The 26004-nt window shown below is 35.2% G+C and overlaps 1 protein-coding gene across 1 annotated transcript; it reads left to right on the forward strand.

Annotated features, from left to right (window-relative positions):
• Positions 1–74: 74 nt before the first annotated feature.
• Positions 75–25718, forward strand: naa35 (N-alpha-acetyltransferase 35, NatC auxiliary subunit). Its single transcript, XM_006626564.3, has 23 exons — positions 75–181; positions 3212–3340; positions 3827–3860; positions 4603–4717; positions 6935–7009; positions 8342–8509; positions 9683–9749; positions 10022–10065; positions 10740–10790; positions 12228–12311; positions 12758–12872; positions 13119–13297; positions 14134–14193; positions 15139–15245; positions 15331–15397; positions 16141–16239; positions 17923–18101; positions 18614–18750; positions 21852–21919; positions 22513–22653; positions 23043–23165; positions 23894–23974; positions 25130–25718. The coding sequence occupies exons 2-23, from the start codon at positions 3220–3222 to the stop codon at positions 25187–25189; spliced, it is 2175 nt and encodes a 724-aa protein (XP_006626627.1). The 5' UTR covers positions 75–181; positions 3212–3219; the 3' UTR covers positions 25190–25718.
• The last annotated feature ends 286 nt before the right edge of the window (positions 25719–26004 follow it).

Raw genomic sequence — 26004 nt, forward strand, 5'->3', positions numbered from 1 at the left:
AGTACGTGCTTATGGGGACTGAAGTTTATAATCAGCACCAATTAGCTGTCGTTGTTCATTTGGGATTGGTATGGGTACAACATTTCCCAGAATGCAATTCGGTGTTTCATGCCAAGGAAACAGTTTGTATGGCCTTTTATTTGAATTCTTTCAGACAACGTTTTAATCAGCTTTTAATCAGGTATGATAGAACTGGAGGCGTTAGTGCATTTGTAATTACGTAATGCAGTTTGCTGCGCTTTGTAATGTTTTTTTATGTTTCAGTACGGACTTAAAAAATCCTTCAGTATAGAATTAAAACTATTAAAATTATCTCAGGCCTTACTGTAACAGAAATCGTGCTTCTGTTTGAATATGATGTTAAAATATATTACAAAGTTGCGATTTTAAATATAATTAAAATGAATGTCTTACTTAAGGTTCACTTTTTGGCTTGGTTTAGTGTGATTTTGTGGATATATTTTATTTCGTCAGTGATATATTGTACCTAAAGCTTAAGTATGTTGTTGCAGACACCTGTGCAAATTAGATATAAAAGAAATTAATGAACGAACTTTTTAAGTGGCCAACCTTTTTCTGATGTACTTTGATTTTTGTACGTACATATGCAAGTCATTTTCGATTTTGTTCACATAAGAGCAAAAATGCATGATGTGTTCTTATAAACTCCTTGTCATAATACGTGTCCTTTGTGTTTTATGAGGGCATATTAACAGACATTACGACTTTTATAGTTTAGATCGTTTTTTTAGAGACAAGGTTACCTATACAAGCAAAAATATTCAATATTGAAATTTTTTGTTGCGTTTGACTGAAGTCAGACAGGTACAGAAGCGCAGTGGTTAATACTGACTGGAAACATCCAGAAATACGTATGGCACCTTGTAACTGAGACGTTTTACTGAAAATACTATTTTTGACAATTATATTTTTCTGTGTTTGCTGACCGCTTGTTAATTCTAGCAAGTGGTCTTACTGATGTGAGATAAAGATGCCAGTCATTATGTTTGCACCTCTTTAGTCTGTTGAAATCAGTAGTCAGCTATGTTGTATGTTATTCTAAACTGAAAACTGCACTTGTACTATTAGTCAGCCGTACTGTGTTCTGTTATGCGCTGTATCAAAATGTACAGGTGATGTGTTAGGGCCTATTTATTTTCAAGGGATTCAGGAAATAAATCTGTTTGTTTCCATTATAATTCCCTAATACTGTAAAAACGGAGATTTAGTTTAATTGCCCCAAGAATAAAGCAAAATACAGTATATCTGGTCAGAAGAACTAAAAAAAAAATTCCCTTTGTGCTAGAGAGTACATTGAATCGCCTTTCTGTGATTGCTTGACTTGTGTATTCTGCATGAAGGCCTTACTAAGTTCTATATATTTTGTCAATTGAAAGCTCTGACATACAGCTTAAGAAATAGATTTTTGTCCCCGAAATCTATAATAATTTACTTTTTCAACAATTATTAGATGCAAAAATGAAATGATGTATTTATCACACCACACGCTGAATTCTTGACACAATCTGGTAATCCTCTGAAAACTGTAAAGTCTCTTAGAGTCTCAAGAAAGGAAACTATTGGCATGTCTAAAACCCATGCCATCTAATGTACACAATTAACATAATGAGGCCTTATTTGCAGTTTCAGATCTCTGTTGACATTTGTGTTGATCAAATATGTCACGTGTTTTTTTACCAATTTTTTCCTTAATATCCGTATTCATACAACTCATTAAGTCTTTTTATTGTAGAAATGGTTTTCTACATTCAGCGGCTCTGTGCTTTTTCTTAACAGAATTGTACTGGTTAATTTTTGCAGTGTATGTTTCTTGCATCTCTCCCATTTTTGTGTCTAATGGTCTCTGTAATAAAATTGTATGGACAGAAATGAATATCTAGATTAGGTACTCTAGCCTTTACCTGAGATTTGTCCGAGTAATGTTCTTTCCTTTGTGGATAACTGCAGGTGAATAACAGTTGATATTCTGACACATTGTGTAAAAGTTTTAAAGCAAGGCTATCACTAACTTTATGCCGGTTTATCACAGCTTCACATTACAAAATTATTTCCTGTTTTGCAACAGGAATATGGAAATTAATTTTGTTGAAAATTGAGGCTGGGGACCTGTTTGCAAAGCTACAGTATATCCAAGTATGTGCATACAGTATGTCATTAATGGTACCATAATGACAGTGTACATTAGTGTACAAATAGGTAGCTGTGTCAGCATGTGTAGGCTGCAAAGGAACAGATGAAGGTTTATTCCATGGTGAAAAGAAAAGAGACACAGTGTTTCGGCTTTGGAGCCTTCTTCAGGTGTCACCTTTACCTGTTCCTTAGTGTACATGTTTATCTACAATAGTTGCTTACAACCTCCATCCGGGTGCAACCACCTACACAAGTTATCCATTAGACCAGGTGCTGGAGCAATAAGTAGGCTACAGGATAATGACGTATGTGTATGTATAGTAAATGGATTATTAGTTCAGGTGGGTAGCTGCATCAGCATGAGTAGGCTGTAAAGGAATAATAGGTTTATTCCATGCTGAAAAGAGAAGAATGAAAACGCAACATTTTGGCTGTGTTTTCTTCTTTTTTTCATCATGGAATAAACCTGTTACTTGTATATGGATTTTAACTTTTTCATAAAGTTGTTTTCTTTATAGGTAAATAATGCAGATAGAGATTAACAGAGATTCTGAACCTACACATTTAAATAAACATACACTTCATTGAATCACTTTTCTTGCATAAGTTAAAAAAGTAATCTTTTTCTAAGTAACATTTAAATAGATACCCTTTATTGTCAGACAGTGTAACTGATGATTTAGCTTTTTTGTTCCAGAATTCTTTTGTTTAACGTTCTGGGGGAAAAAAAGGTTTCAAATATCATACTGCTGCTGGTTGTATGTATTTAATAATATTTGGGATCAGGGTGTTCCTTTTACACCCCCACAGTGCTTTCAATTCTTATTTTATCTCCGACAGTTCTTTTCATGTTCATCTACTGAAAGGATTTTTTTTTGTTCTTCCTGGTAATTCATTCAAAATAAGACAAAAATACTTCTTGGCTCTGGTTTACTATACAGTACTTTTATGAATTAGCCAGCCTGTCTTTCTTATAATTTAAAAAAAAAAGGTGAAGCTGTGAAAGAGCTTTGTTGGAGCAGATCCCAATTAAGGCATCTGTTTGTTAATCTGTCTGAAGCTGTTGTCATGGTAATGAAGTCATCTGTTGAGGATGATGATGCTGGCTGGGGGCTTGGAATTCCAGAGAAGATGAAGAATAACGCAAACTGGGTGGATATCACCCTGGACTTCAAAGGGGCTTGTAAAGGTAAAGCATAACTGCGGCCTAATTTTTTAAAAAATATATTATTGATTGCATAATCAGTAAAAAAAAATGTATATAAAGTAGTTTTTTTATTACAGTGTTGTGTGCTTCTTTCCTGGAGCCACCTGTTCCCCCTGCCCCTCATCCTTGCAAGTTTGCTTATATTACAGTGTCTTATAGTGAAGCTAAAATAGATTTGCCAGTTCAAAATCTGACTTGTTCTATATACTGTATGTTGCATGTCATGTTTAACCATAGCAAATTTTAGGGAATCTTGATGTACAGCATCTTATTTAGGGTAAATCATTTTCCTTGAAAAGGCATAGACTTCATTGTGTTTTCCAGTTTTTACAACCAGATTTTAAAACTGCCTTTTAAATCAAGTTATTTGTTGTGTGGCAGAAAGTCCAGTTGTTTCTAAGTAGGGAGGTCAAGAAGTATGAATCCTGAGATCCCTTCCCATTTGTGTATGTTTTTTTTTTTATGCAGAACTGAAGCTTGGAGAACTGCTCCATGACAAACTGTGAGTACAAAGAACTGACCTGCATGGCTTCTTGTGCACCTGGTTTATCACATCCCTTGTTCTGGCAGATGCTTGAATGTTGAATGTACATCTAATTTTCCAAAAATGCAGAATTTGAAGAGTAATTACTTTCCAGCAATATGTTATGTTTTTTCCATACTGAGGGCTGAGTTGCAGGATTGAGCTTTGAGGTTCTTTCAGTATGCATTTCCTTTTTTCAGGTGCATGCTGTTAACTGAGTAATAACAGAGTTAATAGAGAAATGTGTTGCTAAGCTGATGGCTGCTGGTTTGACATTCTTTTCTTTCTCTTTTTGGTCAATTAAATTAATTAATTCTGAAATGTATGTTTTGGTATGTTTGTCACCTTTTGTGTTCCAGTGTTTTTCAATCTAGTAATACCACAGATGGCTCCAAATCTCAAAGCTTCTTCTTCCACCTTCATTACGGTTCCTGAGCAAAATGGAATATAATCAATCAAGCTATAAGACCATTTTAAAGAACATTTACTAAATCAAAAGAAAAGAAGAAAACAAGATTAAAAAAACGGGAGAATGGCTCAGTTTAGCTATTACTGTGTCTTTGGTTTTTCTAATATCTGTAATACATTATTCTACTCTTCATACACGAAGGGAACTAAAAAAGCTAATAAATCAGTCTTATAGAGCTAATACTTTGAGTTTTACACTGAGATTCAACCTTTTTTTCTTTTACATTTAAATGTGTTCCTTTGGTCTTCTCAGTTTTGGCCTGTTTGAAGCCATGTCTGCCATTGAAATGATGGATCCCAAGATGGATGCTGGCATGATTGGCAATCAAGTGAACAGGAAGGTCCTCAACTTCGAGCAGGCAGTCAAGGTTTTGAATATTATGTTTTTTTTACACTTAATGCCAAGGTACACTGTAAGATTTGAAATGCTGTATAAAATTTTGAATTAGTAAGTTTATGAAGGTTTTATCCAAGGGATACAGTGTACATTCAAAACATATGGTAAAGGAATTGATTATTAAGAATGAACTAGAGAATCACCTATATAAAATAATATCATAAGAAACAGTCAGCATGGATTTAGAAAAGCTAGCTCTTGCTTAACCAACTTGTTAGTGTTCAATAACTATAATGGATGCACACAAGATATATGATTTGGTTTACTCAGATATTCAGAAAGTTCCTCATAAAGTTCTCCAGAAAAATTAATTATTTAATTGCAAATGGAAGGCTTTCAGGGCAACACAAATCTGTATTGAGAATTGACTATTAAATTGAAAACAGAGGATACAATTAAAGGGTTAAAACTCAATATGGGGGTGATGTAATTAGTGAAGTACCTAAGGAATCGGTACTAGGACCAGTGCTCTTCTTAATTTATTCCAAATAGTAAACTAGGTAGTTTTGCCGATGATGTCCGATTAGGATGATTAGCAAACACTGTCGAAACAGCAAATAAAATTTATATTAATTAGATAAAATTTCTAGGGAAAAAACTGGCAAAGGACATTTAATTTAGACATTGCGCACGTAGTAAAAAAAAAATTATAAATACAAAATGGGAAACACTAAGCTAGAACACTACTTCTGCTACATGTGAAAAATAGGTGTTGACATGTCATTTAGATGTCCTAGACAATGTGAAAAAGGGATTGAAAAAACAGCAAAGTTCTAGGTTATAGTTAGAATTTAAATCAACATGTGTTAAGTTAATATTGTATAACACTATTAAGGCCTTAAGAATATCTGGTATATTTTTGGTCACCACATAATAGAAAACATTCCTGATCTGGAGTGAGTCCAGAGAAAAGCAACTAGATACATTCCAGAGTTTAAAGGAATTATCTCTTATACTGACAGGTTGAAGGAACTGAATTAACTATATTTTGAAACAGAAAAAAGTCTTGAACACAAAAGAGGGAACCTGATACATGTATTCAAAATCTTCAAAGACTGACAAAGTCACTGTCAGCCCAGCGGATGTCTTCAGAATGTTCAGTGAAACATGAACCAGAGAGCACAAGTGGAACCTATGTTTAAGTGCGGTTTAAGACCGAGTTTGGGAGGCACTTCTTTCCCAAAACGGTTGTGGGAGTAAGGAAAAACAGCCATGTTGCTGAAGCCAGTACACTGGTTTCTTTCAAGAAACATCTCGTTAAGGTCCTTGGATCAATTAACTAGTAACTGGGCCTGAATGGCTTCCAGTCATTTCTAACTTTTCTTATGTTCTTATCAAAACGCAGATATGTGGATTATGAATAGTAAAGTTCTGTTTATACATGTAATGCTGTCTTCTGGCACTTGGAAGGACAAGCTACTGCAGACATTTTCTTGAACTCAAAAACAACCTTCATGCCTAAAACAAGTTTCAACTGAAAAATCTTTAAAGCAGTGTCCTTTCTCAAGTGAGTCCATTAGAGATTAGTTTAGTCTGATAGTTTTAACTCTGTGGTCCTGACATGACCAGTTAGAGTTTGCACAGTAGTAGTTGGCCCCTGGCCATGACTTGCCAAACACCAAAGTTCATTTGGCTTACAGCTGTGGAGGGGCTTCTGAATAGTCCGCCATTGATTTAGCACACTAAACAGACCTCTTTTCTGGGTGCCTGTAAACCTGCAGTGTTGTCAGCGACAGCTGTGTCATTCCTTCAGTGTGATCTTTCCTATGGTACTATAGTCACTATGGTACTTGAATAAGAAATGGACGGTTATGTCAGTCCTTGATTCTCATCTGTACTGTGCTGGTAAAAACAGTAGTTGTCAACTGCGTTGATTAGCAATTAATCATGGTAAATGGAGAGTATTCAAAAATAATTATACTATTTTTTAAAGAAAAAATAATCTTAAGATACTTCCACAATGACCAGAGAGATACAGTGTGACCAATGTTGTCAAATGTCAGCCCAACCATGCTTGACTTGGATACAATCTTTGGGTAATCTTTCACTTGAAATCAAGAACTCCAACTCCAGAAAGATATGATTAGCCATTTTTTTAACAATTTGCACCACAACTCTTAATAATATACCAATTTCTTTATAAATCTCTGTTAATTTTTTTATTTTGTTATGTTTATAATTTCATAAGGATGGAGCTATTAAAATCAAGGATTTGACCTTGCCTGAGCTGATTGGTATAATGGACACATGTTTTTGCTGCTTGGTAAGTTTATCACTAATCTGTTGTATCGCAATATAAAAACAATTTCCTGATTTGGGTGTTTGGCTGTATTTTGTCACCTTTTTATTTCTACCATTTTCCTGTCCTATTAGAAGAGCTAGATCTCTGTAATGCACCCACCATCGCACTGGTCGTATTGTCATGGCCATGCTTTTTTTCAATAGAACTTGCTTAATGGTGTGTTTGTAACATGTCAAATGCAAATCACTGTATAAAAGCCAGTGAGACGACAATTTTTCAAAGCAAGGCTCTGACATGTTTTTACATAACAATCTAACCAAAATCAAACATGTCTTCCATTATTACATCTGACTGGCAAACATAAACATCTAACTACTAAAAACACTGCCAATGGAGGGATCAAAAACAAATGCTGCTCTTTGTGCTGTCTTTTAATGTCCATTATTAACACTTTAAAGGCTGAAGTAGAAACGCAGCAGAGTCACTGATATCTCACCTGTGAATGCCTTCTACTTTGCTTTCATGATGTATTAGTGTTGCTTTTCCTTGCACCTTCTAAAAACTGAAAGGCAGCTTCACTCTACCATCAATGTAGAAGAACAGTGGCAACCAATCCATCTTCCATGATGCATACAATACAATATATACTGACTTTCACTGTACAATCCTGCTGTATTACATCCATCCATTCTCTAGCAGCTTCATCCAGTTCAGGGTTTTGGGGGAGCCAGAGACCATCCCCTCAAGTAGGCCAAGGCACAAGGGAGAGTGCACCCTGGATGGGATATCAGTCCGTCACAGGGCACACAAGGACAGAGACACAAACATAGAAAGACTCACACCAGGGCCAGTTTTCCCATAAGCCATTTAACCTACCAGTATGTTTTTGGACTGTGGGAGGAAACCGAAGTACCCAGAGGAACCCAGGCAAACACAGGAAAACATACATACTCCACACAGATAGCACCCTTGGTCCGTAATTGGACTCGGGACCCCAGCACTGTAAGGCAACAGTGCTAACCACTGTGCCACCGTGCTGCCCCCTGTACTGAATTCCTTGATTTAAATTGGAGCTATTGGGGCAAATGTGTTCGTAAGACCACAGTAATGACTTGCTGTTAGAATAAGAATTTTAAGTAATGTATGATTGCTTTTATTTTGTTTGTGAATGTCAGTGCATATGCTGTAAGAGTGAGTTTGTTTTGAAGAAGCCATGAACCCAGCAGATTTCCTGTATTCACAGTGCTTCTTGAAATTAACCTTCATTTCTTTGATTTACCTTGGCTTCTCTTTTCATTATTTCAGTATCTCAGGAATAATAATATGCTGTGCATCTGCCCATCTTCATTCCAGATCACGTGGCTTGAAGGTCATTCCTTAGCCCAGACAGTTTTCACTTGCCTGTATGTCCATAACCCTGACCTAATAGAAGACTCTGCCATGAAGGCATTTGCTCTTGGCATTCTGAAAATTTGTGATATTGCCCGGGAGAAAGTCAATAAAGCAGCTGTTTTTGAAGAGGTGAGCTCGAAATTAATCAAAAGTCCATATGATCTCATCCAGCTTGAGCACTTTGAGCACATTTCCTTCTAAGGTTCAGCCTTGTGCTGTTGTTTCCATTCCCTTGGGATCTTTTGACAGCAATATATGATTTAGGAGGTGTTGTTTGTTTTGTTGAACAAGTCTGGTAAGGCTCACGTAGACTCATATGTAGACCCTCTTTATATGGAATAGCTTTATATACTAATATGGGTGGTCAACATTTTTAGAAATAATGTTATAGAAAATGTGATCACTGTTGCTCAAAGGTATTGCCTGCTCAAAAATCCAGCATGTAAGTTATGTGTGACTTTTGCAGTGCAACTCTTATAGTGCTTTTCAATGCCCTATATGGTTTAGTTTCTCACTAGGAGTGTGATATAGTATTCCCAGGAATTCTGTCTGGAGAGGAATAACCCAGCAGCAGCTCTGTGGGTAGTCAGAACGGTGTAACAGTTTTAAAGTGAACTGAAACTAAGCAGACTCTCTAAATTAAGTCTGAGCCAAAATCTATATCTGGAGAATCGCAAATTATATGTAATGCAGCAGTAAGAAACGTTTTGGAAAGGCTGTTTATACTTAAGTAAACACAAATGCTCAATAATGTTTATTTGTACGAACAGCCTGTGTATAGTATGCAAAGTTGGAGATTATTCTTTATGAAGGCAACTGTTTTTAAAAGCTTTTCCTTCTCATGTGCTCTTAAACCTGAAATAAGAGATGCCTTCAAATATCTAAACTGATTAACAACTGATTTCCCTTAGGAGGTTAAGGATAGGAAAAGGGAAACATTCTTAAGTGGAAGACTGTAAATATTCAACTTTCAAGATTCAGTTATTCAAGAATAAATGTGACATATTCAGATTGTTTGATAAGCTTTCCTTTAAGTATGTTGTTGAATTCAGTATCCATGGAAACTCTATATTCTTCCATTTGATTTAAGGCTCACTGGGTTTTCAATTTAACATTGTTAATGAACAGTTTCCAAAATTCAAAGGTCATGGACTGCAAAGGAAATGTTTTACAGGATCTTACCTTTAAAGTTTTAAGAAGCTTTTAATTTTTGAAGGAGGTATATAATTTTAAATCATGTCACTTTAGTGCAAAAGTGTGCACCAGTTTTTTCTAACATTTTCAAATTTGCTTTGTTCTTAGGAAGATTTCCAGGCAATGACCTATGGTTTCAAAATGGCTAACAACGTGACAGATTTAAGAGTTACAGGTAATTTGGTGTTTATTTTTAAGATTAATTATAAGTTAATTATAATTAACTTGAGGTATATTAATTATATCCCTCATTATAAGAGATCTAACAGCTAATAAATATGTTTTCTTTATTAATTATCAGTGACATTTTGTACAGTACATGTAGAAACCTGTTTTTAGTAACTACTGTTTTAATATTGTAATTGGAATTGATATAAACATCAGGGTGTGCTATACTATTATAAAAGTTATGCAATTTAATGTAATGATTTTTTCTTCTTCTTAAAGGCATGTTGAAGGATGTAGAGGATGATTTACAAAGGAGGGTGAAGGTATTTGCAATGCTTAAAGACTGAGATCTATGAAAAAATGTTTCTGAGATGTAATATTTTCACCTAGAATTATTTTTTATATGTGCCATGTTTCATATTGCATGCTGTGTAGACCGTATCCTCCTTTGCCTACATTCCCTTCATAGGCTGGGCTCCAGCTCACCTCAACTCTATATTGGAGAAAGAGGATATTGAAAATGGGTGGTTTATTCCGTGCATTGCATATTTTTTTCTGGGATCAATATGTAATTAAATATTGCGTTTTTTAAAATTAACTAGGGGCTTAATCTCTTAATTCTTATAATTTCCCTATCGTACTATGAGTGTTGTTTGTGATAGTGTTATTTTGCCACATTTTCCCTCCCAGCAAGGCCATCTACCAAAAGAGTTTATAAGAAGGCTTAATTAGAAGAAATATGGGTTAAATATATGCTGGCTGATCAGGTGTCAGTGCACAGTTCATATACTCAGTTAATTAATGCTCAGTTAAATTAAGGTTCTTATTAAAATAAACTTTCAGTTTTCTTTTTTTAAAGGTTTTCTGAGAAAATATGTCATTATCATAGACACCTTTTTAATGGGAAATGTAATGAACAATCTAATATAAGCTTCAGTGGTTTGGTTCTGCTTAGAGCTATGGACCTTGAACTTGTTTAGTTACCCTTGTTTTGCAGAGCACAAGGAGTCGACAGGGAGAAGAGAGGGACCCAGAAGTGGAACTTGAAGTAAGAAGGTTTTATTCCTTCTCTAGCAAAATCCTTCTTTGGAATCTCTAGTGGAAGGAAAGATTGGTAGAACGGCCTGGAATTTCAAGTTCTTTGGGGAAAATGCAAAAATAGAATAGAATGTTCTGATGTTGCCAAAATGAGTTCTCTCAAGGGGAAAATCATACTTAAAGCATTCAGTATTTCTGTTTTTCTGAGCTGTGGCTTGGTGCCAATTTAAAACCATGTTTTCATAATGTTTCTAGCTCTTCCAGGTGGGTATATAGTTATTTATACTTCCAATAAAAGCTGATATCTTAAAATAATTGTGATTAGATGCTTATGTATTCATGAAAGAATTCATGGTTTGGTAACAGTTGTATGCACTCATGAGATCTGTGTGTAAGGATTGCAATATCCTTATACTGGTAATACTCAGATAGACTAAGTACTTTTCAGCACTGAAACATCAACTGTTACTGTTTATCTGTTTTGAACTAATATTTAAACGTAATCTCAGTATCTCTTGGCTTAGTAAGAGATACCTTAGTGGTTTCAAATAAATTCCACAAACTTAAAGATTATTATTGACCCGTCCTGTTATGGGTGTTCTTCTTGATATTGGTTTTTTTTTTGCCTTTCTAACTATCCTTGCAAAAATGCTTCAACAAAAGATTCCATTAGAAGGTTTAAGTAGAATGAATGCTTTGTACAGTATGTGTTCTGCTCGGTCCTCAAGTGCAATTTGCAATGCAGGTTTTCCAACTTTGCTATCTCTAGTGAGCTTTTACATCTATTCCTAGACTTGACTACAGGACTTGTGTGTTAATTTGTATGGCAAAGTTACCACTCACCAGCAGACATGGGTCTGTCTGCCCTCACTAGCTTAATTGTTCTCCCTGCAACTCGTGGTGGGACTCTGACTGCCCTTATAAATTCCCTCCATTTAACTAGCATTCTTCCTCTGTCCTCTGTCAGAATTAGTGACATTAGTGCCATGCTCTGCAGCCTCTTTTGTATCGGCCTCTTTTGAAGTTCTTTCCTTTTCAAGACTGCTTCTTCTTCTGAGCAGCAGCTTCATATACTAGAAAAAGTCACTCCTTAATGCTTATTAATTTTATATTCTCACATGAAGTGCCCTGGTGCTAACTGAGCCTCCGGCTCCTCAGGGAGTGTGTGTCCTCCCCATGTTGCTCCCAGCTGGCACCAGCCTGCGATGGCACATGTTGCATGTGTTTAATGAATTCAGAAAGGTTGATCAGATATGTGAAAAAAATGAATCAATCATTATTTAGTAAGTTTGGGATTATTTGAAGATTTCTAGACATAGTATTGAAAAGTTACCCTTGAGTTCCAAGTGGTTTTCAAAATCAATGTATGTATTTTAATTTATACTGTACATGTTACATGACAAATGTTAGGTAGAACAATCATTCCGAATCTCATCTTTCTTTGCAGCATCAACAATGCCTGGCCCTTTTTAGCAGAATTAAGTTTACACGTTTGCTGCTGACAGCTTTGATCGCTTTTACAAAAAAAGAGGTAAGATTTTTTTTTTTCCGTTTTTAAATGCTGTCTGATTTACAGAGCTCTTTCATAGCATAAGCTTTCAGTTACAAGTCACCTGGTATGATGCCCCTCACTGGATCATTTTGATTTCTGCATTCTTATCTGTTTCACACTTGAATGAGAAATTCAAATACAGTGCCATTTTGCTTTCTTTGTACCTAAAGAGCATAAAAACCGTAGTGGAATACCAGAATTCTGAGTGCAGTGGCATTTCATCTTATCATATATAAAATAAACATAGAGACTACATGATCAAACTGAAATACCAGAATAACACATGGTGATAGATATATGCCTGTGCTTCCAGACAGGTGAAAGCGGACACATAAACTAAACTAATTTAAATAAACAAAGATTTATTAGTGAATTTTGTTAAGTGGGGTTGAATAAACTGATCTTCTCTTTCCTGTGTGTGCTAGACAAGCTCAGTGTCGGAAGCTCAGAAACTGATGACACAAGCTGCAGATCTCCTTTCTGCTATCCACACTTCCATCCATCACGGTATACAAGCACAAAATGATACTACAAAAGGAGGTATGCAGTATTTTGGAGTATCTTCATCACAGATGAAACTGTATTGTTACATGTATACACATTTAGTATATCTACTACATTTCTATAGAGTTTGACTGTGTGGTATAGTAGTTTTCCATTGGAAGTCCAGTTCCAGTTCAAAATGCAAACTTTGTTCAAACAGCTGCTTTAAGTTAAACCTATAGTTTATGCTTTTTGAAAACATTTTCTTATTAACGTTTTAATTTTTTCATTCTTATAATTTAGATCACCCCATAATGATGGGATTTGAACCCCTTGTTAACCAGCGGCTGCTACCCCCAACCTTTCCTCGCTATGCCAAAATCATTAAGAGAGAAGAAATGGTCAACTACTTCACCAAACTGATAGAGCGCATTAAAACAGTCTGTGAAGTTGTCAACACCACGAATCTGCACTCCATACTGGTACTTATTTATGAATTACAGTACTCCTAATGGGATTATTGTAATTCAAGTACATGTATTTGTGAATTATTTGCTCCTTCTAATACCCTGGTAATTCTGTACTATAATAATAATAATTCCTTACACTACACTTCTGGACACTCCACTCAAAGCGCTTTACAGGTAATGGGGGCTCCCCTCCACCACCACCAATGTGCAGCATCCACCTGGATGATGCGACAGCAGCCATAGTGCGCCAGAACGCTCAACACACACCAGCTATCAGTGGGGAGGAGAGCAGAGTAATGAAGCCAATTCGTAGATGGGAATTATTAGGAGGCCATCATTGGTAAGGGTCAATGGGAAATTTGGCCAGGACGCCGGGGTAACACACCTACTCTTTCCGAGAAACGCCCTGGGATTTTTAATGACCACAGTCAGGACTTCGGTTTTACGTCTCATCCGAAGGATGGCGCCTGTTTACAGTAAAGTATATAATGCCCCTGTCACTATACTAGGGCATTAGGACCACATGGACCGCAGGGTGAGCGCCCCCTGCTGGCCATCCTAACACCTCTTCCAGCAACAACCTTAGTTTTTACCAGGAGGTCTCCCATCCAGGTACTGACCAGGCTCACACCTGCTGAGCTTCAGTGGGTTGCCAGTTGTGAGTTGCAGAGTGATATGGCTGCTGGCCGCTGCTGGCTGCTATAAACAGCTATTATTTTTTATTGAACACCATACAACTGTATTCAAATCGATTTTTAACTTTTGTTCATGTTTTTAGTAGCATAGTCATTCTGAAGCATCTCTCATAAGTTTCAATTTTTTTAATTTGCATGTTGTTTTCTCCTAAGGACTTTTTCTGTGAATTCAGTGAGCAATCCCCCTGTGTTCTTTCCAGATCTTTGTTACAAGTAAGTACCCTTTTCTTTATTGGGGGGGAGGGTGTAATTGATTTAGTTCATATTTAATTGTTGCCTATATGTAAACATTATCCACACCAACATATTCTCAGCACATTTATATTTAACATTTTCCTGAGAGGAGATTATTTTTCTGCATAATTTATTTGATAGAAAGCTGGCCTTTGAAAATGCCACTTGTTTTGATTCTCCAGTGTCTCAAAGTTTTATTCATGATTCACTGAAAAGGTATTTCATGGTCTACCGCACATCTGAGCAACTGAGAATATTGATCACAGAACACCAGTACCAGCACAGTACAAAGCAAGTTCCTCACTCCTGCTCCAGGACTCTTAATGATTTGATTGAATCAATTAATTTATTAGATTTAGATACAATAATTTTCAAGTCTTTTGTCATTATGTAGATTAAAGTACTATTTTTTCAAATTTGCAATTGTAACAATTGAAATTCTCAGATGCTATTGGAGTATTTTGCATGTGTGCTCTAATTGCTGAGAACTTCACCTGCTTGGGATTTGTAACTCACTTGCAACTTGCCCCAGTACTTCATGTAATGATCAACTCCTTATTATTCTCATTTGTAGACACTGGATTTAGCTGTGATATCAAAGTTCTTTGTACTGATTTGCCTCTTTAAAACTAGATAAGATAAGTAGATCAGGGTATACATCTCCAGTCCTGGGAGGTCACACTATGCAGGTTTTTTCACACCTACAGTTACTTTTTACATGCTACAGGTAGTAAAGAGACATAAAACTTGTGAAACCAGCATGTACCATACTGGAGTTCTACACCCCTTTACTAGCTGTGTTTTTTTTCCACTATGTTTCGTAGGACTAAAAAACTACATTTAATGTCATTATAATGTTCTCAATGTTTCTCTATTTATGAAAGTGAAGTCACTAATTCTATACAATATTTTATTATTTTACAGACAACTTTCTTGATTGATAATAAAAAGGTATTTGGGACTCATCTAATGCAAGACATGATAAAGGATGCTTTAAGGTATTTTGTGAGCCCCCCTGTACTATCTACAAAGTAAGTCCAAAAATCATTGCTTTCCTTTTTTCACATTTACCTTGCTGTCGTTTAAAATATGAGAAAACTGAAATTTTCTTTCTAGATGCTGCTTATACAACAACCATCAGGCTAAGGATTACATTGACTCATTTGTCACACACTGTACTCGGGTAAGAATACCAAATATTTTTAAAATATTGTCATACCACAGTATATATTTGTCTCTCTGTCTGCATAAAATATGCACCCCAGAAATGCACTTATTAATGCTGATTCTTTCTAACCCTGAAATAAAAAAACTACCAGGCAGTTCACCTTTAAATGCCCTAGGGCCCAGATCACTGGTAACTTCAGTCAGAAGTGTTTTACTCATACTTCCTATATTTGTATTCAACATTTCTCAGTGTAGCATTCATTACTTAAAACCTTTTGGGCTATAATTTATCTGCTCCATTATATTTTTGTGTAAGAAGTCTACTCATATTATTTGTTATGTAATTGTTTTTAATGTGCTGCTTCTTTATTTGAAAGTGAAATTCAAGAGATTGTGTGTAACGTTTGAAAGAATTGATCATCTTGTGCTCATTGTAAACAAGTTCTACAACACATAGGCAAACATCATTGAATAAGCTGGGAATTCTTAAGTAATATTTTCATGTGCATAGCTGCTCCTTATAAATTCAAAAGAGTTAGATACATCATTATTTAACTGTTGGGTTCATGACGGTCAGTAAAAGTCTGAACTTCAATTAATGAGTATCTATTTAGAACACTGGCTGTATCCACAGTTACAGCATGTTTGCTTTATTGTAGTTTTGCATTATTTTTCATATTATGTTAATATTTCTTAATAATTGAATTGTTATTTGGTTGATGTTATTTTAAATGTCTGTCCTGTTTTTATTTCAAAAAGCCATTCTGCAGTCTCATTCAAATCCATGGACACAACAGGGCCCGACAAAGAGATAAGTTGGGACACATTTTGGAGGAGTTTTCTGCACTGCAGGATGAAGTAAGACTGATCTAGAAAAACATCCATCACAAAAAATATAAAATGAGCATCCACATGATCCACCAAGTTAAAACACAGGATTTATTTTAAAAATAAGTAATTGGATTTCTAAACATACTCAATTTGGATGTATGATTTTGAACTTAATAAGGTCATGCTTTTAATATTTTCTTTAAAAATTCAAAAGCTTATAATGGTAATGGGGTCATTGTGCATAGATTGCATGTTGCATCTAAATCCAAGAATTTAATCTTTTTTTTTTAGGTTTACCTCTAACAGTTTAAAAAGCTTGATTATTCCGGATGCACAACCATCTAAATTCACACCCATTTAATTTGTACTTTTATTTTAAGTTCCTTTATAGTCAAGTTCCTTACTGAACTTAAAATAGCCAGTTAAATTCACTATCATTAAGTTTTAGGATTTAAGATTCTTTACACAGATCCCCTAATCATATCCTCTTTCTTTGAATAGCCTGTTTAAAATATGGCCTTTGAGACAAGAATTTGTTCTTGCTGTATAAGGCTTGTCCTTGGATATGTTTTTTCTTGTATTCTGTGCACAGTATTCCTCATGTGGTATTGCTCACACAATGTTTCATTTTAGCATTATTTCTTTTGATTCTGAATTTCACCTCTTGTGTCTTTTGGAAGAAGGAAGAAGACATATTGAAAAACCTGAAAGTAAAATGTATTTCCACAGAAGTTTAAATGGTGCTAAAATGCTTTGACCAGCCAAGGTATTTTATAGATGGCTAGATTATTGTAGTGCAGTTTCCGTTCCTATTATCATTGTCACATAGACAACTGTGCATTCTTAAATAAATGCACATGCTTACAACTGTACATTATACAATGTATTTTATTCATCTTAAATTCTGCTTTTAAGATGATGAGTGTGTAATGAATGTAGGTTCTTAATTTTAACTTTGTTCAAATCTATACAAAGTGTTTTAGGAATGTCACTTTGTTAAAAAGAATATCAGACCTGGAAAAGGTGTGTTTATGAATGGGAACATTCAGCAGTGTTACCACCTTCTGTCATGAAGTCGTTACTTTTCTTGGGATCTATGCAAGACTGAGCGTAGTCCGTAAAGAGGACAGATGAAAACAAGGTTGCTGCTGTATGTGTTGTTTGTAGACCATTAGGTGGGACTCTTCCCTCTGAACCAGAATTTATGTGCTGTATTCACTTCAGTAAATATGGCGACAGGGAGACACTGTTCTCTAGGAGGTACACCCTTTAGATGGCACATTAAATGAAAGTCAGAACTTGAGAACTTTAGAACCTTGGATTTTACATAATCTGCCCTTCCTAATGTTGAGTTTTTGCAACTGGTGAAGCATTTTCTCACTTCTTTGCTTGACCTGGTACTTTCTGGCTTGCTGGTGCATAATAGCTAACACGAGTATTTCAGGTGGGTGCTGTACATCACTGGAGGGTGCCCCTTCTTATACATAAAGTCTTTGATATCCTTTAGGAAGAAAAGTTTTCTATAATTTTTGTCTTCCAAAGACCTGTTTTTGGTATTTTTGTTACGTGTGTTTGTTTTTAGAAACATCTGGGATTGATGAACCTCACACCTTTAAAATGTCCTTTTCCTTTAACTACTAAATCACGTGTGTTTGAAGAGATTACTCCTTTTTCACTATTTAATCAGAGGCCCTCTCTGCTTCTCTCCAGGCTGAAAAAGTGGATGCTGCTCTACACAGTATGCTAATGAAGCAAGAGCCACAAAGACAGCATTTGGCGTGCTTGGGAACATGGGTCCTTTATCACAACTTGAGAATCATGATCCAGTACCTCCTGAGTGGCTTTGAACTTGAGCTCTATAGCATGCATGAGTATTACTACATTTACTGGTATGTTTTGAATGAGAATCCCTATAAAAAATATTCTGAATACATTTACATTAACATCATGGAAAGTAGGAAATGCACCTTTTATCAAACAATATGTACAATGATAACTGTAACATTCATTGAGTGGACCAAAACAAGTACTTGATAGTTATTTACTATAACGTTTTAAATAAGTATTGCAAATGCGTTTTAAATGACAAAGTTGACATTCATGTCAAATCTTTAGTCCTAACACTTTTTAACAAAATATAAGTACATTTTTGAGTTAATGAAAAAGAAAGAAGTACATTCCAAAACTGCAGATTTCTAAGAAAAGATAGTACAGATTCTTGCAAGGATTTTTTCCATCATTTATAATATCAACTCTTCAAATTTGTCAGTGTTCCATTTGAAATATTGGAATATTAAATGTTGAATTGCTGAAGAAGTAATTCTATTTTAACAATAAATCTTTTTGTTAAAAACAATTCCTGTCTCTTGATGTGAGATGACTAACTGGACATTGTGTTCAGGTATTTGTCAGAATTCCTGTATGCCTGGTTGATGTCCACACTGAGTCGAGCTGATAGCTCTCAGATGGCTGAGGAGAGGATCATGGAGGAGCAGCAGAAAGGACGCAGCAGCAAGAAATCCAAAAAGAAGAAAAAGGGTAAAGCTCTGCAATATATGGGGCATAAGGCAGAAAAATAATTTTAGGAGTACCTCTTTATCACTGAAGTTTTTCTCATTTTAGGAGGTTCATGTCCCTGTATAGTAATGCCTGAAGCTGCTTAAAGCAGCATATTAAGTGTTTTAACGCTTGAATGCTGTAATTCAATCCTGTATCCTCTGATTTTTGCTATAGCCAAGTTCATAACCATAATATCTCCAATTATATTTTCTGGGTCTTTATAGTCACATTACAACGCTATTCAACTTCCTGTGCTACCGTAAATGTCTCGACAAGCAGAAAAACACAGATTTAACCACAGACTGTAAAGGGGCTTGCATAAATGGTGTAGGATTATAGCCAATTACTGAGTGCCCACTTCTCTAAGAATATCACAGATTCATTCCATTAGCTATTTTAGTCACAGTCTGTCAAACAACAGGTCTGCTATCTTTTTATATCTGCCGCATTTGTTAACAAGAAGGAATTACTACAGCATCATTATTCTAATTAAGGCATATTTTAAATTAACTTTCAGTTGAACTGGATACGTAATTGTCAACCCTGTACTAATTAGTGAGTTTCATACCTGACCTCACTCAGGCTTGTTAGCTGAATTGTGACCCATTGGACCAAACCAGAAGGCAAAAAAACACCCACTGCGGGAGTGTTTGGATGCATTATCATTCCCACCTGTGTATGTTCATCTACTAAGAGTTTTTAGTTAGATGTAAGGGACCAAATAATTAAGTTGAGTTCACACTGTATGTTACAGTTACAGGAATGAATCTGTTGAAATGTTCTTTATCCAGGGAATTTTAAACCAAGGCCAGAAAAAATGTCTTAACAAGCAAGCAGATTAGTAGCAGTCAGCATTTAAAACTGGTGACTAAAGAAACAGTGGGAAAGAAAAATCAGAGATGGGTATCCTTCAGAACACAGATAAAAAACTAGTTTACAGCCTGATCCCCACAGAACTCAGAGCAAGGATGGGCCTGGTCAGTACTGGGATAGAAGATCTTGAAGGATCACTAGGCAGAGCTCCAGACTAAAAAAATACTTGGAAACCACTGGCTCCTAAAATGAAACATTTAGGAGCCAAATGATCTCTTTTAGCTGCCAAATTACAGAAAAAGAGTTCATATTAACGTAAAATGTAGTGTTTGCGCTTTAAGTTCATCTGCAATGCACCCAATAAACTCATATGTCTTTGATTACATCCATTCTGTTCTTTTTTTATCATCAAGATTTGGGAGGCATATTTTGTGAACGGTAGTTCCTCACGTGTGATCGTGTAGGCTGCATTAAATTTCATTTTCAGTATTTCCTCGGCTGCTTTTCACAGGCACGAGACACAGCCCGGGCTAAAGCTGTCTTCCTTGGGGCACACTTCGCAATTGCACAATCACAAGCATTTTTATGCTTCTGACTCTCTCCATGTGTATTTAGAGACGTTTATTTTTTTAAATGATTCGTCCCTTTGAAAAACTCCCTGCAACTTCCTGACTGGCTTTAGAACAAAAGTCGCAATATATCATTTGTTTAACCCCATTGTGCTGGATAAAGGATACTCATGGCCATGCGTAGTGTGGCCTCCATAAAAGCTTCCCCCAACTATAATATTAGTTAATGGATTAAGTATTTTTTTGCTGATCTTCCTAATCTTTTCTGAAGTTAGACTGTAAGTCCATAGTAGAAATAGTAACATGATAAAGAAGGTGGAACGAGATATGAAATATACAGAGAATATTCAGACCCTCCATACTAGAGCTTTGAAGGGAAATTGGCAGTGAACAATGAAGTGGTCTGTTTTCTCACTAACATGCAAATTTGATGTCCAGATATAGCTGAACTAGTTAAACTACAATAGAAATTGAATGTTTTTAGAGTAATATCGTCTATAAATAGTCACCTTCCATGCTACAGAATTTTCAGTTTTGCAGTCATAAAACGTCTCCATAAAATGAGAGTTTTTCTGTTTCATATGTAAAATTAGGAGCATGGGAAATGACCACAAAGAGTCAGGACTTTGGTTTTATTTCTCATCCAAAGGACGGTGCCTTTTTACAGTATAGTGTCCTTGTCACTATACTAGGCCATTAAGTCTGAAGGTCTTTGAGACTTCCTGGATGATTTTCGTGGTTGCTCTTGGAGGGATCTTTGGCAGCACCACCAATCCTGGGTGGTATTAGAATGATTTTGCATATTTTCCACTTGTAGACTTAGTGGATGGTTGGATTCCCAAATATTTAGAAATGGTTTTGTAAACCCCTCCAGACTGATGGACAGAAACTATTCTTTTTCTCATGTCCTCTGTAATATTTTTTTTCATAGCATGATTGGTGTTCACCATACAACTTCCTGACCATTATATAGATCCAGGCTTCCCAAACCTAGTCCTTGTTTACGTCTTACCCAATTATATATTTGATTGGGTAATTTAAATATCTTTTCTCCTTAATACCTACTGCTTCTTGAAAAAAAGTATTGAATTGGTTGTTTTTTTTACACAAGGTTGCAATGTAAGAATTTGACATTCCCATAATTCTGTTGGCAATTATGCACTGTAACTCTATTGCAGAGTCTATAATTGGGATTTCCTAAACGAGTATTGAGCCTTTGAGACTTGTCTGTGAGCTTGCAGTTTCTGCATCCTTCCGCAAGTCAGTGCAAACTCTGCTATAGGGAGTGAGGGGCTCACAGCGTGGAAAGGGGCAGATGGCCTTACTGGCAACTGTACTTGGACAGGAGTCATACAGTAGCTGTAACATATGTTAAAATTTGGCTATCACAATACTTTATGTAGTTAATAAAGTAGCAGTATTAATTGATAGAAGCAAATAATATGGCTTTGAATTCAGAGCCTATTTTAATATAAGCAAATGTTTTGGTATGAGCAAATTATGCATTATATTTTGAGTGCTTCAATGCATACATATATTGCACTTATTCAGGGAGTTAAATTAATAACTACAAATTGCTTGACCATTAAAAGAAAGGTAATTTTGTTGTTGTACTTTGCTGTTTCAGTGCTTTTGAAGTGCACTTGCTATTGTTAAGAAAAGTAATTGGGTTTTGGGCCTTTGTATTATTTTCTACAGCACGGCCCCTAAGCAGAGAGATCACCATGAGTCAAGCCTACCAGAATATGTGTGCTGGCATGTACAAGGTAATTCTCTAACATGCTTTAAAATGCAAAATAAAAAAGTACTCAGTGGTCCAAGATGCAAGCAGAAAAGGTATTTTTATGATAAATATTTCTTCTTGCAATTATAAGTTCTAAAATTGTTTTTCATAAACAGCCTTTCGTTTTGGAGATTTGATGTTTATATTATAAATTGGAAAAGGCATTATGTTATTTCTGTTCTTTTTTTTAATCATCCTCATTAAAATTAAATATCAGTAACTAAGTTCTCAAGAAATGTTTTTTAACTGTAAATAAAATAGTTTTTTAACTGTAAATAAATTACTTTTAACGATATTAAAAGACTAACATGTTCTCCCCTTTCCCATTATTGGTTGTTCATTATGGCATTATTATTATTCCATCAGTTTACATTTTTGTGCTAAAAAATAGGCTGAGCGATCTTCTACTTCATTTTACACAATTAACAGCAATCATGTGCTTTCCAAACATCTATTAATCTCCTTCAAAGTAAACACTTATGAACAAGGACACTGGAAATGTGAATAGAAAAGTGTACATTGTAGTGAAGAAATTGCACTGTGAAGTCTAATCAAAGAAAAAAAAATGTTTTTCAGACCATGATAGCATTCGACATGGACGGAAAAGTAAGAAAGCCAAAGTTTGAGCTGGACAGTGAGCAAGTCCGATATGAACATCGTTTTGCCCCTTTCAACAGTGTTGTTACCCCTCCTCCTGTGCATTACATCCAGTTTAAGGTATGATGAGAATAGTGCACTTCAGTTCATCTTTGTTATAGAAATGAAAGAACAAAGTGTACAAAATGTTTTGTAGTTCCATGCTTCTTGTATGTTTCTAGTGACAGCAGATTCTAGCTTTTAACTGATATTTATGGCTTCTAAATAATGCTGAGCTGTGAAATGTTTTGACTTAAGCATTGTTAATGTGTCATGTTTACAGCTGAAGTAATAGACTGTCATTTGTACTGAAGTAAAAGCAAAAAAAAAAAGCAAAGTTACTTAGGTCAAGCTGTATGTCAAGAATCATATACTTGTTTAGAATGAGCATGTCTCCTTTGAAGTATAAGATCTGTGAAGTTGACAAGTGCACCTCTCCAGTACCAACCTGATGTCTGTGTGACCTCCAGGAAATGTCTGACCTGAATAAATATAGCCCTCCTCCTCAATCCTCGGATCTCTACATGGCATCCAGTAAGCACTTCCAGCAAGCCAAGATGATCCTGGAGAATGTTCCCAATCCAGATCCAGAGGTTGTTTGATTTTGATTGTTCTGTTTGGGGAATTTCACTGACAAAAAAATAAAATAATATAAAGCTTGAGATTTTGAGATACTCTGATATGTTTGTGGTCTTTTAGGTTTTAATGGATGTTTTTATATACAGCTAGTGAGAGGCAGGAACTGCATACATTTTCTTTGAACAGTGGTAATGAATTCTAAGCCCCTGCTTCAAAAAACTTTGTTTTCTCAGTGCATAGATATCTAATCAAAATGTGCTTTGTTCATTTCTGGTACCGTAGAGTTTAGTGTAAACAGATAATCTATTACGTGGTTATCTTTTTTAAACTGCAGTTACAGCTTCAAGATCAGTACAGGTATCACAAATATAATGAACTCTAAGTCAAGATTAATACTTTGACTTTTGTTTTGTTTTTTTAATGTATTGAAATTGGAATTCTGGAACAAAGGAAGACAGTGCATTAGATCTTAAATTGTGTTTTTTCATTGTTTTACATCCGTTTCACTTCTTGTTCATTCCTTCATCTTTAGTCCAACTCCGCTGTCAATTAGGCAACCACATACTGTAGAGCCTACTGAACTGAAACATTGGTGTAGTTAATGATATTCTGTAACTGGCAAAGGCCAGCTGTATAGTTGATTGATTCAGTAATACAGTTCAGGAGATGAAAACTAGACATAGTTACATTACTACATTAAGGACGGTATGTCAGAATGTTATCATTTTATTGTTTTGTGCAGGTGAATCGAATACTGAAAGTGGCCAAACCCAACATAGTGGTGATGAAGTTGCTTGCAGGAGGCCACAAAAAAGAGACTAAGGTAATACTGAAAGTTAGTGATGAGCTTTTACACTGATTATCACAGGCAGTGGCATAACCACATACAGCTCCTGTGGCCCTTATTATAGAAATAGGTTTTGTCCAAGGAAGTGCTCTTCAAATGGATCAGTAAGATTTTTAATGGAGATTAAAAGCTACAAGAGTCTTGTGCCAGAAATATCTGTCATTCTGCCAGGAGTCTCTCATTCTCAGCATCCAGTCCATTAGTAAGAAATTCTCCTTCTATTTAAATACTCTTCATTGAAGCCATGCTAGATGGCTCCATTTTTTTAAATTGACAATTTGTTTTTAGAGATGTAAGGACTAAAACTCACTCTGCTAAACTAAAGCTACAGTATATATAATAACTTTATATCTAACAGAAAAATACCATCCATTCACGTATTTCTTAAACCATTCCAGATAATATATTTCTGAATGAATGAGATGCTATGGGGTACAGAAGCTTTTTTATAATACAGAAGCTCTTGTTATTTTCATTTTAAATAATATAAATTATTAAAATAATGACTTAAATACCAAGGTAAGTGAACTGGAGATAAGGAGGTTAAAAAATGTAGTTGTGTTTTTTAACATTATCTGTTGGTTAGCTTTGTTTGTGCCTTTTAATGCAAATGCAATATAAGCAATATTAAACACTTAAGTTATTAAACACTAAGAGAATTCCTTGTATTAACACATGCTGCCTTGAACTGTATTTCACAATTTTGATATTTTTTTAGTTTCCTGTTATATAAATTAAGAATGTAAATTATATTTTAAATTTACAAACTGTATCATATAAGCTTGATGAAAGCTGCTTTTGTGGGAACCTTGATTATATTGTGGATCTTCTGAAGTTGTAAGATTATTAATTTCATATGATTCACATTATTATTATCCGAATAAAAATAGTTTTCGTATAGACGCTTTAAAGGGCCTGCATGTCAGAATTATAAGTACTTTTAAAATGTATATTTTAGTTTGTATCGGATAACAAGGAGAATGCAGAATTTTACTGATGTAGGCGATTTTTTTAAAAATATATAGGAAATTAAAAAAATTACCTCATTTAAGCACAATGTTAGCATTCAAAGTTACTCTGCTTTCCACTGGCTGTGTCAGTTACCTGTCTTGTCCTCTTCTTTTAATTTAGGTTCTACCAGAGTTTGATTTCTCTGCGCATAAGTACTTCCCAGTGGTGAAGATAATTTAATAAGGAATTTTACATTTAAAAAAACAATGGGATGGCATTTTGTGTCATGAAGTATCTGAGCTGTGTAAGTTGTACAGTAAATTAGTGACATATCAGATTCATCATGCAGCAATTGCAAAACGTAAGAAGAATGACTTCATTGACCATATTGAACCTCTGTTTAGAGTGAAATTCCATCTTAGCTACATAAATGTTGTGGATTTGTCCATTTAACTTTTTGATCTGTTCATGAACTTCTGAAATCTTAAGAATAGTAAGGTTTTAGCTTGCTTTGGGTATGGCAGACTGGACTGTTTTTTTAACATTCTTTTTTCTTCCTTTAGAATAATAGAAACAAAATTGTAATTGTTACATTTGCTTTGATTTTGTTTACCAAGTACATAAAAATTGTACATTGACCAGACCTATTAAAATGTCAAAATGTTTGTTTTCACCTTGATTAATCTGAAGTATTTTAAATGTTTTAACACTATATGGAAGCCCCACATTTCAGAAGAAAATGCATAATAAACTGGTTTACTACATTAAACTGCTGTCCTGACAAGAGAAATTGTTTTTCTTTGGATTGTTAAGTAACAGAATTTTGTTGCTATAAACTATAAACTGTCAGAATTCTAACTTCAGTAGTGAATACATTGATCCTTGTGAACGTCCTCTACCACCATGTGTCCAAAACAAAATGTATTTTATGTCTGTCATACCGTACTGGCTTTAACTTTCATCAGACGTAGCTATAAGTCTGTATATCCCATTCATCTGAAAACTGGTATTATCTATAAGTGGAAATGCATTCATCAATGAATGATTTTGGTATG

The sequence above is a fragment of the Lepisosteus oculatus genome, chromosome 3 (genome assembly GCF_040954835.1).
Source record: "Lepisosteus oculatus isolate fLepOcu1 chromosome 3, fLepOcu1.hap2, whole genome shotgun sequence".
NCBI lineage: Eukaryota > Metazoa > Chordata > Actinopteri > Semionotiformes > Lepisosteidae > Lepisosteus > Lepisosteus oculatus.

Coding starts and splice junctions, on each gene's coding strand:
- naa35 (XM_006626564.3), top strand. CDS start 3,220: ATGGTAATGAAGTCATCTGTTGAGGATGATGATGCTGGCTGGGGGCTT. Junction 7,010..8,341: donor ACACATGTTTTTGCTGCTTG/GTAAGTTTATCA, acceptor TCTTCATTCCAG/ATCACGTGGCTTGAAGGTCA. Junction 18,102..18,613: donor GAGTATTACTACATTTACTG/GTATGTTTTGAA, acceptor CATTGTGTTCAG/GTATTTGTCAGAATTCCTGT.